Source organism: Blennius ocellaris (assembly GCF_963422515.1).
Source record: "Blennius ocellaris genome assembly, chromosome: 22".
Lineage (NCBI taxonomy): Eukaryota > Metazoa > Chordata > Actinopteri > Blenniiformes > Blenniidae > Blennius > Blennius ocellaris.
In genome coordinates, this window is record NC_137671.1 from 4,402,925 (window position 1) to 4,421,944 (window position 19,020).

At 43.3% G+C, this 19,020-nt stretch overlaps 1 protein-coding gene across 1 annotated transcript in view; it reads right to left on the reverse strand.

Annotated features, from left to right (window-relative positions):
* The window catches only part of LOC308146536 (thyrotropin-releasing hormone-degrading ectoenzyme-like), a gene marked incomplete at both ends in the record, with an annotated part of 141,821 nt that overhangs the window by 35,258 nt on the left and 87,543 nt on the right, over nt 1–19,020 (reverse strand). The window contains 3 exons of the mRNA XM_080518412.1: nt 391–456; nt 904–1,041; nt 10,999–11,112. Coding sequence (XP_080374538.1) covers nt 391–456; nt 904–1,041; nt 10,999–11,112 — 318 coding nt within the window. The remainder of the gene's footprint in view (nt 1–390; nt 457–903; nt 1,042–10,998; nt 11,113–19,020) is intronic.

Sequence of the window (19,020 nt, forward strand, 5' to 3'; positions counted from 1 at the left end):
AATAAAGTAGGAACCCCACTGACCCCCACTGATTATTTATAATCCTGACTGCCGTCCTCTGCTCAGGAAATCTATACTTTGCTGTGGCGGATTTAACCTCTTGGAAAATGTCGCTGCAGAGTTTGTGATTCGCTCGCTGGCGGCCGCAACTCCCATCGACTTCGAGTCGCTTTGGCTCAGCAGACAAAGTCGCCAAACTTCAGCTTGCGGCGGCGGGCGAAATCCACTTATTCTGTTTGTGTGTGTGTGTGTGTGTGTGTGTGTGTGTGTGTGTACACACACACACACACACCCACACAGACGCTGACTAATCACTTTCAAACACAAACCCCAGCTGTTCCCCTCCGATAGCGGAACCTCTGTGTACACAGCTGGACACGTTGCACTTACGTTCAGTCCCTTCTGGAATAGCGGCTGTCCCATCACGTTGGCCAGCATCCGGATCAGCGCCGCCCCCTGCAGGCAGGACGGGGGAGAAGACAACGGCTGAGCGGTGACAACGGCACGTCTGCTAGCTTGTAGCGCGCGGTGAACCTGATTCCTCACCGTCCCGGAGGTCAGCTGGAGGTCAGCTCCTGTTTACTATGAAAGTAGCGCATCTAATCCTGAGCTGACAAAGTCTTCCTGACAGCAAAGTGAAAAATGTGTTACTGGAAGTAGCACTAGCATTAGCTTGTATTCACAGTAGCTTTAGCATTGTTGAATAGCAATTAGATGTATGTTGGTAGTTTGTTTAAACTGTTTTGTGCCTTCTTCTTCTTGGCGCTATTCATTTTTAAATACGTTTCTTCCAATATGGGCTAACATCCACATTATAGAGCATCTTCCTCCCGCTAAATGACGGAACTTCAGCTAACATCCAGTTGAGATATCTCAGATTCGCAGGCTCTTTGTCACTCATACCTTTTTGTAGGCGATCCAGTCGAAGACTCGATCGATGTCGGTGGCCTGCTCCACTTCCTGGGAGATGGGGTGGGAGGAGCTCAGGCCGTCCAGTAGCATCACCTCATGGAGGACGTCGGTCAGGAACCGCTGCTTCTCCTGGAAACACAAAGCATCGGCTTTGATCCTCGGGGTTCATCTTGGCCGCGTGGAAGGAAGTCAGAAACCGTCAGGGGAAATCCACAACCCGTCCGAACGCGGTCGAGAGAAAGTCTGCATCGTTTGATGCGACAGTTTGAATTAAACCAGTGTAGCTGAGATGTTTCTTCCAGATCAAGCTGCAGAGGCTCCTGATGCTATTTGCTTCCATGAGGCGAGATGTTAGATTTATAGATTTCTCAGATTTTGCATGCTCCCCGTCATCATCTCCATTTTTTTTAGTGTATATCTGTTGCAGTTACAGCACCATCTATAGGCCGGGCATATGTACCACATCATTTCGAGTAATTTTCATTCAAAGATCCAGATGTTTTACCTCCTCGCGGGAAACTGAACGGAAACCCACACAGTGATTTTTATCGTTTTGTTTTTAAACGATTCATCGCGGGTTTGGTTTCCTTCCAGCTCCGCTTCCAACAGACTCCAGTTCAACAATTAAGCCGGGAAAACAAATCCAGACAACAAACTGTTGTCGAGTCGAGCAGATGGTTGAGTAAACAAAGGTTTCGCTTGGCAATTAGTCGAGTTAATCGTTGTTTACCGACGCCTCCGACGCTCGGTTCGGGTTCATTCCATCTATTGTTTCCTCTATATCTCCTCTTCCTGTCGCCCCGCTCCTTCCTCTCCTCCCTCCAACGGTTTCCGGGATCTGAATATACGTTCGCAAATATGTCGAGCCGTAACGAGCTGAGCCTAAATTACCCCTGGGACGGGGCTAAATCCAGGGAAGTGTGGCGCTGTCTAATTCACGGATTACAGTGTTTACAGTGGAGATTTGGTTTTAATGAACCTCCGTCTTGTTAAGCAGCAGAATAGCCGGCTTATTAAGTTTCAGTCGTTAATGAACAGAACGAACAAGGACCGGTCCTGTTTTTCTTTTTTTTTTTTGTCTCTTTCTTTTTTTAATAAATGAACAATATCTGCAGGGATCTGGCTAAATCTTGGCCCAACAGCAGCTCCGTATAATCCACAGATTACATTTAATGCCTTAATGAAGCTGTTGAATAAAAGTTTGAGGAGAAATTACATTTTTAATGAAAGACAAAGGTTTAGATACAGTAATATAGTGTCTGACTGCGTCTGTCAGTCCTGAGCTGCATTTCAGTCATTTCGGCTCCAGAATGAAGCTAAAATGTGATTTTTTTTTTTTCCTGAATCATCTGTAAACTTTAGAACATTTTCGTTAAAGTCAATGGTCCCAGTCTTACCGAATCAAAGATTCCTCTTCATGTCAAAGAAACCTGAATAGCCAGAACAGAGGGTGCGGCTTCAAGAGATCACATGGGTTCCTTTGCTTTTTACCGTATTTAAAGCCCTTTTCGCCATTAAAGTTTATTTTAAACATCTGTTGGGACTCGTATTTCTGTTTTGTTGGTTCCGTCTAGTATTTGGTGAAAAGTCTGTTGGAGTAAAAAAAAAAAAAGTAATATACGTGTTTGAAAACAAATTCCTTCGTAGAGACTGTTGGGATCTGACTAACCACTGGACGTTTGTATTCGCGGAACGAGCACCGATGTCCTCCTCAGTCGGACTTTGAGTTTAAAACAGATGTACACAGAAACACACACGGAGGTAAAGAGGCGGCATGGGGACTTTACCACAAACTAAACAATCAGTTTACCAGCTAAACGGCACATTTGGATGAAATTTGGTGAGAAAGGACGAAGGGGGGTGGGATGGAGGTAAATGAGATATCAGCTGTAATTAACTGAGACTGTAAATCACCTGGAGAGAGCAGGAGGACATCCATCTGGTCCATATGGTCATTATGGACCAGATGGACCCACATGTGGAGGGAGGGACGGCTAATAGAGCAACACACACACACACATACACACACACACACACACACACATATAGATGGAGAGGCCGATGAGCTGTGTTCATGCGGGGCAGCAGAGTCTCTTCCTCTTCACCTCCCCCCCCCCCTCCATGTCATTCAAACTTGGCACGTAGCACAGAAAAATCTACAATCTACAAAAATATACAACTCCGGTGTGTGCTCACGTTATTTCACTTACAAACTCCAAACTAACTCCAAGTGCGAATCTTGAAAGCAGATTTTTTAAAGTACGAAGGAACATTTTAACCTGAATCTGAACCCTTGAAACTGGATCTGGGTTCACTTGCAAGTGAACGGAGGTCTGGTTGGCGGACAGTGTGAGAGCGTAGAGCGCAGTGTGTTAAAAATAAGAAAATAAAAATCTACATCTCTACATACGAAAGAAAAGAAAAAAAAAGTTGCAAAACGTCTCACGGGAAGATGCGGAGTAGTAACGAAGAAGTCGTGAGAAAGACTGTTGCTTGTGGCTAGCCATTAGCCACGAGCTAATTAGCCCCATTAGCCACTCGCCCGGCGAAAGGGGCAGGATTTCTGCCTTCTATTCAGACCGACGACCCAGGCTTCTACGTCGTCGTGTTTTTCTTCCTCTATTGTTAGCGTTCGTTTGGGGTGAGAGTTTTCACACCTTCATTTGGTTCGGGTAGCGACCTCCTGGAAAATGTCACACAATTACAACAGCTACTCGTTTGTAGTAATGAAGAAACACGGCTCATTGATTGGTCCGGACCGAAAGCTGAAGTCCCGCTGCTTTAGCTAGGCTAGGTGGCTAGGCTAATTATCCCGGGCCTAATGGGTAGCTACAAACAATCGCCATATACAGTCTTCTGGGCAGATATCAATAAGAGTCTTCCTCACTACTTCTTCCTCTCTACTCTATGTCTGCCTGGGAGATATTTTCCAACTTTGATTTGAGCGGTTAGCTTTGTTCACGACCCAACACGTATTGAGCACTATGCCACGTCCTCTCACCCCCCCCCCCCCCCCCCCCCCCCGCTCTCTGGAACGATCATTTTCCACTCAATAGTCGCACAAGTGTGATCTTGAGTGAGACTCTTTTAAATACGTGCATATTCTTTTACCTGAACCCAGACGCTTCACATTTAATACATAGTCTCATGTGTTAGATAGTCAGGACTAAAGGGGGAGACGTGTTCGTCGAATTTTTACACAGACTCAGACTTTTGTGATTAAACCTGATTTGAATGAATTACACCCTTTGGAACACTTTAGTTAAGCTCAATAACATTTGCTCAACCCAACAGGTGAACAACCTGTCGAATGTTTCAAATACTGAGCAGGAATAAATTTGCACTCTGTTTTCAGGGAGAGCCGCCGCCGGGGTTTTCTGTTATTCTGCGTCGCGTTCAAAGACAGGAAGCAGGTCAGAGGTGAATGTCGAGGCGGATTAGAGCTGATGTGAAGCAAAGAGACTTTCAATGAATGTAAAAAAAAAAAAAAAAAAATGAAATATTCATGTAAACGGCGACAATCGATCTTCATCCCTGCCCTCTGAGATCGATGATCTCCGAGGAGGAAACACAAAGTGTTTTCGTCTGCCTGATATGCGGCACTGAGTATGTAATACACCACAAACACTCTAATCTTCACAGTTTTATTTATTTTTTTTATTTTTTCAGACTAATCTGGAGAATACTTTACAGTCAAAACTGGAGGTACTTCACAGCCTTGTGCAAAAGGAAAATAGAACGGGAGCTCGGTTTAAAAAGGCTGTGAATACTTCAGAGATCCAATGTGGACTGGAAAGAGTCGTGTTCGGAGGTCTGCAACCTCTATGAGCAGCTGTTGCAATTTTCCACTAAATAAGATTTATCTTGAACAACAAATCATGTTGAAGAAAAAAACTAAACAATCTAAATATGAATTTCCGTACATACTAAAAACTGATATTAGATTGATGACATGTTGGTCCGTGTCCAAACCTCTGTGTCCGAAATGTCCCAGGTGGTGCTTCCATGTCCGAAACGTAACAAACATGGCGGCCTCCGGAGTGTCATGAAACTCCGTTCATCGTCTCGTTTCATCATCCATATTGGGAGGGCGACTCCCTATGATGTTAACGTTGATGGCGTGGAACCAACCAACAGCACCACCTCGTGGCCTGGCATGCTAACTACATCTTTTTCTGCGTTTCTGACGTTGCTGTGTTAAACAGAGACCTTTTATTGAACGTTGCCATGTAAACGCGCTACTTTTCCGATGCAATGTCACTTTACTTACAACGTCGTCGTGTAAACGGGGCCTAAAGTTTTTCAACGGACTTATTCAAAACCTGAGAATCAAACCTGCTTCTTTAGCTACCGGGGCCACGACTGCAGTCTGCTTCAGAAAAGATCCTCGCAGGTGCTCGAGAGGACGTGGAAGGAGCTGCTTTGTGATGTCGTCTTGTTTGATTGTAGTCCAGCCTGATCAAAGACCCTCCTTTAATCATGTGCTCTTAGTATCGGACGAGTCCTCTCCGGGGATCTGCCCGGCTAATTAATTTTTTAAGAGGAATTACAGCGGGTTTGTGTAATGATGATAGCTTGCCTCTGCTCTCCACGCTTTAATGAAAAAGCCACATCTTTCTAACACAAGAGCACATTATCAGGAGACACTTTACATTCACTTGAGCTTCACTTTAATTCCCCCTGAAAAAAAAACAAAAAAAAAAAAAACTCCAGCGGTAATGAGGATTTGTCCGCTGATTTTACATCTACGCAAACCTGAACAGGATCTAAATTAAACATCTTAATTTGACGCCTGTTTAAATTGGGGGTGGGGGAAAAAAAAGAAAGTTACAACTTTTGGAGCGTGGAGTAATCAATCTGCCCGTTCAGACCTGCCGTTAACGTGCACTTCCAGTGATCCGCGTGCTTCATACATGATAAACCAGGCGTACGCAGCTGTGTGCCACAACGGGCACCAGCCAATCCTGTAGAAGCCAGATTTCTGGGTGAGTTGTTGTTCATGAAATGCTTATTTTGCTCAATAAAATGCACATTTTATAACTTTTATATTGTGTGTGTTTTTTTTTATTTATTAATTTTTGACTGATATTCTGTTTATTGCCATAACCAGTAAATCACCATAAAATCTAGAGTCGAATATTTTCTATGAAAACGGGCAAACGGGCATTATATCCCCCAGTGTATTCTATTGGACCATATCATATTGTGTTGTATCGAATTGTATTGTATCATATATTGTGCAATATTCTTTTTTATCATTTCATATTGTAACAAAATGTATTGTATTGTATTGAATCATCATATGATATTGTATTAAAGTGTATTATGTCATATTGCAATGTATCATGCCGTATTGTATCATATTATATCGAATTATTGTAACATATTTTATTTTATCATATTGTATCTCGACGTACTGTATCGTATCATACAGCCTTGGGAAATATGGTATTCAAACATATTGTATCATTTTGTATCGTCTTGAATTGCATCACATGAATTGAAACATTTTTCTTTGTTTTTGTACATTTACATTGTTTTGTATTGCAAACGTATTTGATCATTTTGCATCGTTTCAAATAAAAATTTTCTTGTCATTTCATATCAATAGCTTGATGTTGAACATTAGGTCGTACCATATCATTGCACATTTCATTCCGTGTCACACATCATCTCTGTTTCGCATCATATCACTTAGTTTATTATGCTATTGTATAAAACGCTTAAAGAAATTCTCAGATTCCTCTATTAAGGTGAATATTTCCCCACTTTCTGAAAACAAAACGAGGAGTTGCGGGGCTGTTGAACAAATCCAGACCTTTAACAGACTTTCTCTTTTTCCCCCATTTGTTTAACCACTTCTCTCCAACAAGCAGGTGAATGATTTATAGAGAGCAGGATTCGGTAAACGAAGCCGCCGTGTTACACCGGCCTGTGGAGATAACACCGCCGCCGCGTGTTGTTGGTGTGAGACCACCCGACCGGCTCCGTGATTGGTCGAGTAATGCAGGAGAGCGATCCACCTACGTATTCCCCGGCATGTCACATTTCATCACGTTCACCCCCCCCCCCCCCCCCCCCCCGCGCTGCCGTCTCCTGCCGCCGCAGTCGGACCTTTTTTCTCCATTTAAATAAAAACCTGCGTCGGAAATAAACGATTTGATCAGGGAGCGGACGGCTTTATCGCTGGCGCGCTTGTTATTGGAGGAACACTTTGTTTCTATTAAAGCGTCCAGTCGAGCAGAACGGCAGGAACGGGGATTTAAAAATGCCACGTCGCTCACAAACCGCGCGCGCGTGTGCGCGTGTGTGTAAAGATAAGGTGTTTTTGGTGTAACGCCTTGTTCTGTTGGAAGTAAATCAGACCAGAGCAGAAACAAAGCTGCAGGACGAGAGCGTGTGTGATTGTGCTGTAATTTAAAGTTCTGCTGCGTTCGCCGCTTTCTCGCCGAAAGTTTCTCCGTCGTGTTCGGGGAGAAAGGAGAGAGAGAGAGAGAGAGAGAGAGAGGGGAGTGAGTCGAGGCACATAAAAGGAAAACGTGTATACATGTTGTATTATATCCTAGAATGGTATGGAAAAGTTTTGGCCCCTTTGCTTGATTTCTTATCTTTTGACATGTTTGTCACATTTAAATGTTTCACATCAAACTGATTTCACTCCTAAACAAGGGGATGCAAAACGCAGTTTTTAAATGATGATTACATTAAATAAGTGAAAAAGTTAGCCAAACCTACCTGAGCCCGGGTCGAGTAAAAACAGTAAGTGTATAGTATTAAGAGTATAGGTCTGGTTTAGAGAGTCTCGGTCCAGTTTAAAGACTGTGCCGCCCGTTCTTGGCTCTTCCATACTTTCTGAATCCGCGGTTCCTTTCATACGACATTTCAGGGTTGACGACGGTGTACGTTCGATATCGTAACACAACGATCCCGGAAATATCTGCATCTCTGGTGGCCGCCTTTAAGATCTGAGTCTACGTAAAGTCTGGTATAGAGATATTGGGTCGAAGTTCAGAGAGTTTCAACTGTTTTGGCTTTTAGTTTGAAGAGTCTCGGTGTGCCTATATTGTACCGCAGTGAGGAAGACACGTTCATATCTGGTCTGAAAACTCTATATCGCTGGTCTAGACCGCTTATTGTCAACTAATGCGGGGTTTACACAAGGGCGCGATGCGTTTCCCCTCATCCATGGCCCATTGGTAACGTCCGTACAGTGACTCGTCCCATCGGAACAGGATTCTAAACGGGTTCGTGACATTCTCGATATTCTGCCAAAAGATGGTCCAGAATCACCTCGGTTCTTGGGGTTCGCAGCGTGTCGATTGGTCGTGATGCGCAATAACACACGACGGAATTCGAAATGTCTTCTTCATGGCTCGTGGAGCCCATACCGTCACGCCTCATTAAGCCTTACACTCATCAGATTCTCCCTATTGGCAGCGTTCGGACGGACGGTGACGACGCGCAATGGCGGGCGACTGCCATTGAGATCCGCCGCATTTGTGACCGGCGATGTGGAAACGCAGCGTAGCATCGTGCGGCCGTGTCTGACATGTAGTTCCGTATCGTACTCCTGCTCTTATTCTCATGTTTGTATAAGCGATTCATGCGGCCGTATTGTGATTTGCGTATCCCGCCGCTTCGTCTCGTCTCGTTTGAAGCGAATCAGATTAATGCAGAAACAAAAGCCGCAGACGAGAGATTCTCTGACTGTTCTGTAATTTAAAGTTGCTGTCACATTTTCTCTGAAAGTTTCTCACCGAGCTGGAGGAGTGGAGGAGGAGGAGGAGAAGGGAGTGAAATTAGAGGAAGAGTTCATTTCTAATTTTACTGTGTTTCGAACCGAATCGCTCGCTGCCTCAATTTGTTTGCCGACTTGAGCGAAACAAAATAAATCAGGATTATTTTTTTTTTTTATTGTTTTGGAGGAGGTTTTTTTTTTTTTTTTTTTTTGTACCTGCTGCAGATACAGAGCTGAATCTGAGCTGCCGGACTGCAGGAGAGGAGAAGAAAAATGAAGGATGGATGGAGGCGAGTGGAAGGAGGTGGAAGGGTTCAGGAGGAGAGCTGGCAGTCGGGACTCTCCTCCTCCTCACAAGTCTGTTTTTAACTTTGTTCTTATGCACAGCGCTGTACGTCCAAACGCCAGTTATGTAAAGTTTGGCACAACAAAGGAGGAGGAGATGCGCTCACGTCTGAGAGCGAGGGAGGATGAGAAAGGCCGCCGCTGCTCTCCGACGTATTTCCAGTTTTGCTTCTGTCTTGTAAAATGATTTTTTCTTCTTCTTCTTTTCTCTTTGTGTTAAAGAAGATGTGATCGCGTCGAAAAGAATGTGGCAAAAAATTCAAGCCGGGTCAAGGCGACAATCTTTGCCTTGATTTAAATGTAAAATGGAAGATTTCTAGTGAACGGCTCAGATTGTTTTCGTGACGTGTGTTAGGTTCGTGACGAATTGACGATTCATTCGGCACAGACAGTCAGAAGCTTGTAAACACGCCGGCCGTTTCTCAAGGTCCGTACTTACCTGTACTTGCATTCTTGTGAAACGTCAATCAGTCGGAGACCAAGTGCCGATCCAATTCAAAGGACGCACCCCGCGCGAGTATACCGCAAATTCCCGGTTGTGTTCTCGCTCTGCCGATATTATCGAGGATGCATCAAGACTCGACTTGTATGGATTCGGAAAGTCAAACCACCCATAATGCAAGAAAGTCCGAAAGTCTGTATCCAGCAACGGCCACAGCTTTGCAGTCACAATCAACGTCAAACATTTTCCTGGTTTATCGTCATCGAAAGTTGAGGTTCGGGATGTAAAAAATCCTCCAGGCCCCGCCCCCTTTTTTACTCACAGCGGTAAAAGGTTACCGCACAACTGGAAGCACTTCAGAGATCAGTGACTGGCAGATCGACGAACCAAACCCGAGGCACAATTCCAGCCTCGTTTCCTTTGCGTAGTACAGTACGGCATGTCCAAAGAAAATAAAGCTCACATTACAGATTTTCTCGTAGTCGGTGATAATGCCTTTAAACGTGCGATCGTACACAAGTCGAGTACAAAACACTATCTAATATACATAATGAGGTACAAATAATAACAGGCACCGCTTCTTTTCATCCCTTTTGAAATATTTGCTTTACATTACCATAAACTCATGCGCTCAGGGGAGAGTACTGTTTAAATTGGAGGTTTTTGCGGTGATCACTGAACACCATCTGCGAGAGATTTTCCTCGCCTGGAACTTTTTAACAGGGTCACGAGAATCAAAGCAAAAGCAGGGGAACATATTCGCGCGTTTCCCCCGCGGCGCTATCCAACAACGCTGTCGGATTTTCTCGCGATGCCGCGGCGTCAAGACGGAGCCACGCGCCCGTTCAGTTGGTGGTGCTCAACACCTGTCCCGACTTCCTGTTTCTGGATGAACCCCCAATGAACCCCCGAGTCACCGCCTGCCGCCGGGATTCAGAACAAATACTATAGAATGCACCAAAACCGGGTTACCGGTTTGATTCCACACCCGCGGTTTGTTTCCGTCTCTCTTGGTAGATGTTGTTTCGCCTCTTCTTGAAATCAGGTTTCCTGCTCTTGGAAATCAAATCGGTATCTGGCCGAGCGGCCTCTGGGCAAAAACTCACCTGAAACCATGTGGGGGGGAGGAATTACATTTCATGAGAGCAGACAAGAGCGACAGAATATCTGAAAGTGCTTCTGTTTTATTTCCTTGTTTGTCGGGAAAAAAGATAAAATCTCAGCGGCTCCCCTCGAGTCTTGATCTCACTCCGAGTTTTCACTTCAAAACAACTCCGGACGTACAGATTGCTGGACTTTCTACCACTGTCCCGCTCGTGATAAAACAAACGCAGGAAATCAGAGCTATTTCGCCTCCATTCGGAGCTGATTTGATTTGCTTCACTTTCTGGGTAAAGGTGTAAAAAAGAAAAAAAAAGCACACGAGGTGACAATCTGACACCAAAGTGCTCTGGATGGAAGCTCCAGTCGGCAGGATTTAAAATGTTAAAATCCTCAATTTCAGCACAGGTTTTGAGAATAACAGAGCCGTTTCGGTAGAGCGAGTAAATTTCACACTCACCATGTTCCACTTTGGGAAGAGGAAGTCGGTGCCGACGTACTCGAAGTAATGAGCGAAGCCTTCTTTGAGCCACACGTCCTCCCACCACACCGGAGTCACCAGATCGCCGAACCACTGAAACACAGGGAAGAACCGTCTTTTACCAACGTCTCATTGTCTCATAAGGTCGTCTTATCGCGACGTCTGTAGCTCAACAATGATGCCAGTCTGTAGCCGCTCGTAGCTGCTATGTTGCCAGTATTTTACTGGTACGTTGCTGCTACGTTGCCAGTATGTAGCCACTAAGTTCCTGGTATGTAGCCACTAAGTTGCCGGTACGTAGCCACTAAGTTGCCAGTATGTAGCCACTAAGTTGCTGGTATGTCGCCAGTATTTTACTGGTACGTTGCTGCTATGTTGCCAGTACGTAGCCACTAAGTTGCCAGTATGTAGCCACTAAGTTGCTGCTATGTTGCCAGTATTTTACTGGTACGTTGCTGCTATGTTGCCAGTATGTAGCCACTAAGTTTCTGGTATGTAGCCACTAAGTTACCGGTATGTAGCCACTAAGTTGCCGGTATGTAGCCACTAAGTTGCCAGTATGTAGCCACTAAGTTGCCAGTATGTAGCCACTAAGTTGCCAGTATGTAGCCACTAAGTTGCCAGTATGTAGCCACTAAGTTTCTGGTATGTAGCCACTAAGTTGCCGGTACGTAGCCACTAAGTTGCCAGTATGTAGCCACTAAGTTGCTGGTATGTCGCCAGTATGTAGCTGCTATGTTACCGATATGTTGCCAGTATGTAGCCACTAAGTTGCTGGTATGTAGCCACTAAGTTGCCGGTATGTAGCCACTAAGTTGCCAGTATGTAGTCACTAAGTTGCCAGTATGGAGCCACTAAGTTGCCAGTATGTAGTCACTAAGTTGCCAGTATGTAGCCACTAAGTTGCCAGTATGTAGTTACTAAGTCGCTGGTATGTAGCCACTTAGTTGCCAGTATGTAGTTACTAAGTCGCTGGTATGTAGCCACTAAGTTGCCAGTATGTAGTTACTAAGTTGCCAGTATGTAGCCACTAAGTTGCCAGTATGTAGCCACTAAGTTGCCAGTATGTAGTTACTAAGTTGCCAGTATGTAGCCACTAAGTTGCCAGTATGTAGTTACTAAGTCGCTGGTATGTAGCCACTTAGTTGCCAGTATGTAGTTACTAAGTCGCTGGTCTGTAGCCACTTAGTTGCCAGTATGTAGTCACTAAGTTGCCAGTATGTAGCCACTAAGTTGCCAGTATGTAGTTACTAAGTCGCTGGTATGTAGCCACTTAGTTGCCAGTATGTAGTCACTAAGTTGCCAGTATGTAGCCACTTAGTTGCCAGTATGTAGCCACTAAGTTGCCAGTATGTAGCCACTAAGTTGCTGATAAATTGCTGATATGTTGCCAGTATAGCCACTTAGTTGCTGGTATGTTGCCACTATGTAGCTGCTATGTTCCTGATAAATTGCCGGTATGTTGCCAGTATGTCACCGCTATGTAGCCACTAAGTTGCTGGTATATTGCCGGTATATTGCCAATATGTAGCCATCGTGCTGCAGTATATTGCAGTATGTGGCTAGTATATAGCCGCTACATAGCAGCATGTTGGGAGCATGGCGTTGGTACGTAACCAGTATATTTCAGATATGTTGCTGGTCTATTGCTGGTATGCGGCCAGTCTCATCTCGTCTCTATTCACTGGTTTCTGTTACAAAGCGTCGACTCCCCTGCTTGTCCCTGGAAGCGAAGCCCCGCGTTGCCCCAGACGGAGCGCCGCGGGGGCAAGGAAACAGCCTTTCTGATTGAGATCGGAGAAGTTTTTTTCTTGGATAGCGAGTGAGAGCAGATGAAGAAGAATCCTGCAGACAAACACTCCAAGCAGATGGTTTGAGAAGAGGACCGGGCGTCCCGGCAGACAGGAGGGCGAGGAAATATTGATGGAGGAAAAACCTGCCTGATGTTTTCCACTGAAGAAATCAACACAAACTTAATGAGAACTAAATATCCACTTCAAGCCTTCGGTTGAATCCATGTTTGGGAGTCAACAATAATGATGGGGGAATAAATTTGATGCAATAGTCTAAATGTAACGGATTTAGGATTATATAGCCATTTGTAATTAAAAAAAAAAAAAGAAGAAGAAATTCAATATAAAATTAATATTGAATGTGAAGCATTAAGTCGGCATTTGAATTAAGCATAAATAAAAAACATTAAAATAATACAATTGTTTCAAAGAAAATGTAACCTTGCTTTTACTGGCTTTTTTTTAAATTAAGAAATGTAAAACAAAACCCAATAATTACAATAATAAGACGAATAACAATAACAAGTACTATTATTGTGGTTACTTTTCTTAAAAATAAAATATAAAACATGATAAAATTAACAATGTCAGACTTAACAACAATACTATTACTACTACAAATATTACTACGACTAATAATAATAATAATAATAATAATGTGAAGAATTAGGAAGAGGTTTAACCTAAAATTGTATGAAATATTGAAATGAAGTTTGCATTTAAAGTGTACTGTCAAAATCTTTACTAAAAAAAAAAGAAAACAAACTCAATTATTTATGATGATAAAATGTTGAAAATCAATAAGAAATAAGAGGAAATAAAAACATCAACAAACTGTCATAATCTGGATGTCGGCAAAGATGTGAAATAATTCAAAAAGATGATACAGAAGAACTGTGGGGGGAAAAGTCATGAATAAATAAGTTGAGAGCAGAAGCGAAATGTTAAAGATGATGTTGACATATGGAGAATGAAACTGTCTGTTGTGTAAATTTTATCTGCCGGAGACTCGCTGACGCGGCACAAAGTATCGCCTTCCGCTCCGACTCGACCTTTTGCTCAAGAAAGTTCACAGAATCGATATGAAAGTTTCTCAGCGAGACGTTCAAAACCATCACAGCTCGACTTTGTGGACTTTTGACTTCTGACGGCGCGACTCCGCTTTCTCATACGTTTCCTCACAACCGTTGTGCGGAAAGCTCCGGAAAAAACATGTAAGGATACTCCACGACGTATGTTTTACGAAGATTCCAGAACTCTTGTTTACAATCATGAAGGAATCGTTATAAATTATGTTGAGAAATTCCACAATACACAAACAAATCCGGAATATTGTTCATTATTGCGCAATCATGTTGCGTGACAAACATTCGGGATTACAAACATTACGATATATTACAATCATTCTGTAATCTTATGTGGCTGTTATGCAATTCTGGAATATGACATTAGAAACAATAGTACTCAAGTATTTACAAACATTCTGGGATACCGCCTGACTGTTTACAAACGTTCGGGAATATTACTGACCTGTTTACAAGCATTACGGTAAATTTACTCAACCATTTATAAACATTTTGGATTGTTTTCAAACATTCCCCAACAGCGTTCCTTTGTTGTACACAAATATTTCACAACACAGACTGTTTGTAAATATGTCCGTCATGTTAAGACCGTTTGATGATGAATATTTACAAACATTCTGGGAATTCTTCTCGTAACAAATCTTTTTTTTTTTTTATCGTAGAACAGACATGAGTCTAATCAAGTATTCCGTCCCGTCGTCATAATTATTGCTTAGTGTAGTTCTGTAATGCATAAAATAACAGTTTGTAGTGTATCGATAGATTTTTGGAACCTGGAAAATCACCGCTTGGGAATTTTCCCACTTCTAAAATAGGATAATTTCGTGAAATTCAGCAGATAATGTCGTATCGTTTTAAAATGACTGTTGATGCCGGGTGCACACTGTGTAGGCTCGGCTATCCTAACCTGTCGTTGTTCACACAAAATGTGAATAAAAAGTTGGTTTATTAAAGAAAAGCGCGTTTTAAAAATTCTCTCTTCTCAAGGAATGAAAGGCCATCATGTTGACTCGTCAAAATCCAATTCCTTTTTTTTGTTTGTTTTTTTCGTTGCATTTTCACCACTTGCTGTTCAATGCAGGCCGTTTCCCCGGCAACGCGGCCGTCCAATGAGAGCGCCTGTTTCTGAGTGAGAGCGTTTCCTTTGAAGCTTCGGCTGCGCACAGGAATGCTGAGCATCTTTAAAAAAAAAAAAAACCTCGAAGTTTACCTTTAAATTCACTTTAAACCCTCATTAAAGCCTCCGTCTGCGGGGAAAGGCACACGCTGCATTTTTCTTACCTCCGTCGTGTGTGTGTGTGTGTGTGTGTGTGTGTGTGTGTGTGTGTGTGTGTGTGTGTGTGTGTGTGTGTGTGTGTTATTTATATAAACTTGGCAGCATTGGGTGTTTCTGCAGCAAATTGTCCTTCAGCTTATCAAAGTGTGTGTGTGTGTGTGTGTGTGTGTGTGTGTGTGTGTGTGTGTCCTGTTTGGATGCTTTTCGCCTGCAGCAGGAAGCAGTCAGCTTTAATTACGTGCTGCACACTGACAGGTCTCAGAATACCACCTGTCCTCAGGTGAACAGTAATGGCCGCCCGCCTCGTCGGAGTCACGGCTCGGGAATCAAACCGCTCCTCGTTTCCGGCGCGAAAGTTTTCCCGCTCGCTTTTTTTTTTTGTTTTTTTTGTAGTAAACCTGCGCTGTGGTTTTTGTAACCCATGAGCATGAGACTAAATGACACGTTCTCTTATTGGCTGTAATTCGCCCGACATCACTTCTCTCCCAAAGTGGAGCTTTTTGAAAATGAATCTGGGGAAAACCACTTTTTTTTTTTTTTTTTAAATGCTAAACTCTTTCTCCATGGAACCGGGAAAGACAACTTTTTGAAAATGTTCCGAGTACGTCTCCATGGAAAGTGAGGGAAAAGTAAACTTCTCCGTAGACACGAGGTGCGAGGGGGGCAACTTTTTGAAATCGTTCTGACACCGTCTCCATGGAAACAAGGGAAAATGCAGACATGCCGTCGGAGTGAAAACAGAGCAGAATGCAGCTTTTTGAAAACAATTTGTCCCCATTGACATCGTTTTCAGCTTTTTTGCCATTTGCGTGAAAATGAACATTGTCTTCAAGACAAAAATGTAAAAAAAAACTATCTGAAACGCTTGAAATGTCTTTCCTGGTTACTTTGATTTCTTATTCCACTTCATATGTTGGTATTTAACAATCTAGAACCATTGTAGAATGTTTTATACGTTGCAACGTGCGCAAAGGTTCCACAGTGATTTTCTGTCGTCATTCACAGAAATGATTTCGAAAGGCGTTGCATTACGATTCACAGCATTTCGCGTATGTTTCCAGATCGAATTTGCAGAATCGTCACGTACGAGCATCCCCACATGTTCTTGACGAGGATTTAGTCTCAGTTGTGTGTATTTTTGACCTGCTTGAACCGGCGGCCCTGCCGGATAATCCCATCGTCTGGAAATATCGCAGTTCAGAGGCGGCGACGCCGACACCCATTCGATCCGTGAAAAGATGAAAAGGACTGATTGGGAATCTTCTGGAAGGATTTCTGACTCCGGTCTGTGGTGGACGATATCACAGTCGCCCGTCATCCTCGTATATCATAGCCGTTTCCATGGAAACGGGAGCAGCGGCAGATGTCAACGGGAGGAAAAAGGTCACTGCTCCACCAAATAAGATGGGATGGTCTCCATTAAAGCGAGGGGGAAGCGCAACTTTTTGAAAATGCCGCAACTTTGTCAATGGGCAAACGGAGTAAAACGCAACTTTTTGAAAATTCTCCATCTTTTGTCTACATGAAAACCGAGAGAAAAGCAACGCCTTGATTAAACGCAGACATAAACTCCATGTGGATGGAGGAATGCGCAACTTTTTTGAAAATGCTCTAAATCTGTGCGATTCCTGTGAAACTGGGTAAAATGCAATGTTTGCTTTCATTCCGACTCTGTCGCTGTGGAAGCAGTGGAAAAGGCGTTTTGTTTTAAATTGTTCCATCTCGGTAGAAACAAAGGAAAATGGAACTTGGAACGCTCCATTTCCATTGAAATGGGGGGAAAGGCTTCTTTTTAAAAACACTCCATCAGATACGGATGATTTTTCATGTGATTTTGAACATTTTCATCCGTTTGTGGTCTTTTTTTTACTCTTTTCTGGTCATTTTCGATCTAATTTGCACTGTATTGTGTATGATTGTCTCCTTTTTCTTTTCATTTCTTTTAATCGCCTGTGTTTGTTTGTTTTGTATTTTTTTCTATTTCTTTTTGGTCTGTAGTATATTTGCGATTGTTTATTGTGTGTATGTGGTCATTTTAGTGATTTTATTCTTCTCTGATTGTTTTGATTTGAATAGTTGCTCTTTTTTTGTGCTATTTTGTTTTCTACTTTTGGTTTTCTGTCCCTTTTGTTTGATTTATTCATGCCATTTAGAATATTTTTAAGTATTTTTCCCCTTTCTGGTAATTTTGTGTCCGATATGAATAACACTCAGCCTTTTTTTAATGTGTATTTTTGAGGGTGATTATCATTTCTTCTCTCTCTTCACAGCGGGTTTGTTTGAAGCCAGAAAAAGAAAAGAGTCCAACTCAGCTCAAATTGGAAGATTTGAGTTTTAAATATAGCTCGAAAAATCATAAATAATGCATGGCTGTGTGATTTGCATCAATCTGTGCTGGCACTCTGTTCTTAAAGGAGAAACAAAGGAGTGTATTATGGAATTCTGGGTGTGGGGGGGGGTGAGAGGCTGGAGGGGCAGATAATTTACCCCAGGGTTGTCAAACATAAGGCCATGAAGGCAAAAGCAAACAGAAGTGGCAGAAATCATCGTCACCCTCGAAGTGGTTCTTCAGTCCAAAGCTGTTGGCTGAAGGTTTGATTAAAACGCTAGAAGTAATAACTAATTACTTCTTAGTAATTACTTCCAGGTCCAAAATATCCGGCTCAGAAACGTCTTTGTCCGAAATGTCAGAGGACAAAATGTCACAGTCAAAAATACTTGGGTCGGAAACGTCCCTGTCCAGAAACGTCCCTGTTTAAAACGTCCATCTCAGAAACATCCACCTGGGATGGTTTCTATGTCCGAACTGTCCATGTGCAAATAAGTCAATGTCCAAAACGTCCGGGTCTGAAATACCCGTATCTGAAGTGTCCATCTTGAATAGTTTCCGTGTCCAAAACGTCCGGGTCTGAAATTCCCGCCTCAGAAACGCCTGTGTCCAAACCACCCCTCCCCGAGACGTCCACCTCGGATGGTTTCCGTGTCAGAAACCTCCGAAACAAAAGTCCATTGGGCTGCATGTGGCCGAGTCCCGATGAGTCGGAGGAGAAACCTTTCAACGCGTGGTTAATCGGGACAAGCAGATCTTTGATTCTTTGATTCCGAGCTTCACGAGACAAACTGAGCGTCTTCTCCAATGAAACACGACGGTTTTCCCGTTTGATTCCGTCTTTCATCCAGCCGTCCCGTTAGCGTTGAAAGTGGGTCAGTGCGTTTTCACGCCGCTCCGGTTTGTTCGAGCCTCCCCGACGAGGAAGAAGTACAGAATGCCGCTCCATTTCTTTCTGTCTCAGGAGGGATTTATCTCCGGTTCAGTCGCCGCCACAAAAAAAGAGCTAACCCTTTCTAGTTGCCACAAAGTCGCCGGCAATTAAAAATGACAACTTAAACGTTGCTGGTAGTCATTAGTGCCGCTGTCAGCTCTCATCCTGCCTCATTAAAACCGAGCGAAAGAAAGCCCACGGCAGGTCGGACACGGCTTTTTTTCTTCGTTTTTTTGATTGAGGAGGTGGTAACCAGCAGGAGTTTAGTGAAATAGAAACTGAGCAGTTTTTGGAGTCATGCTAAAGCTAACCGCTGGCAAAGGTCGGCTCCTGTGAATGCCAACAGTGTTTGCTATGATGCTGATACTAACAGTCGGTTTAATGCTAAAGCTAGCGGTCTGAGTAGGAGAAAGCTAATGCTGAAGCTAACACGGTGTTTGATGAGCACGCACTAATGTTAGAGCCAACATTGAAAAGCTGATGCTAAAGCCAATGGTGGGTTTGGTGATCAAGAGCTAACGCTAAAGCTAGCAATTCAAAGCTAATGCTAAAGCCAACAGTGTGTTTGGTGAGCAAGAGATAAT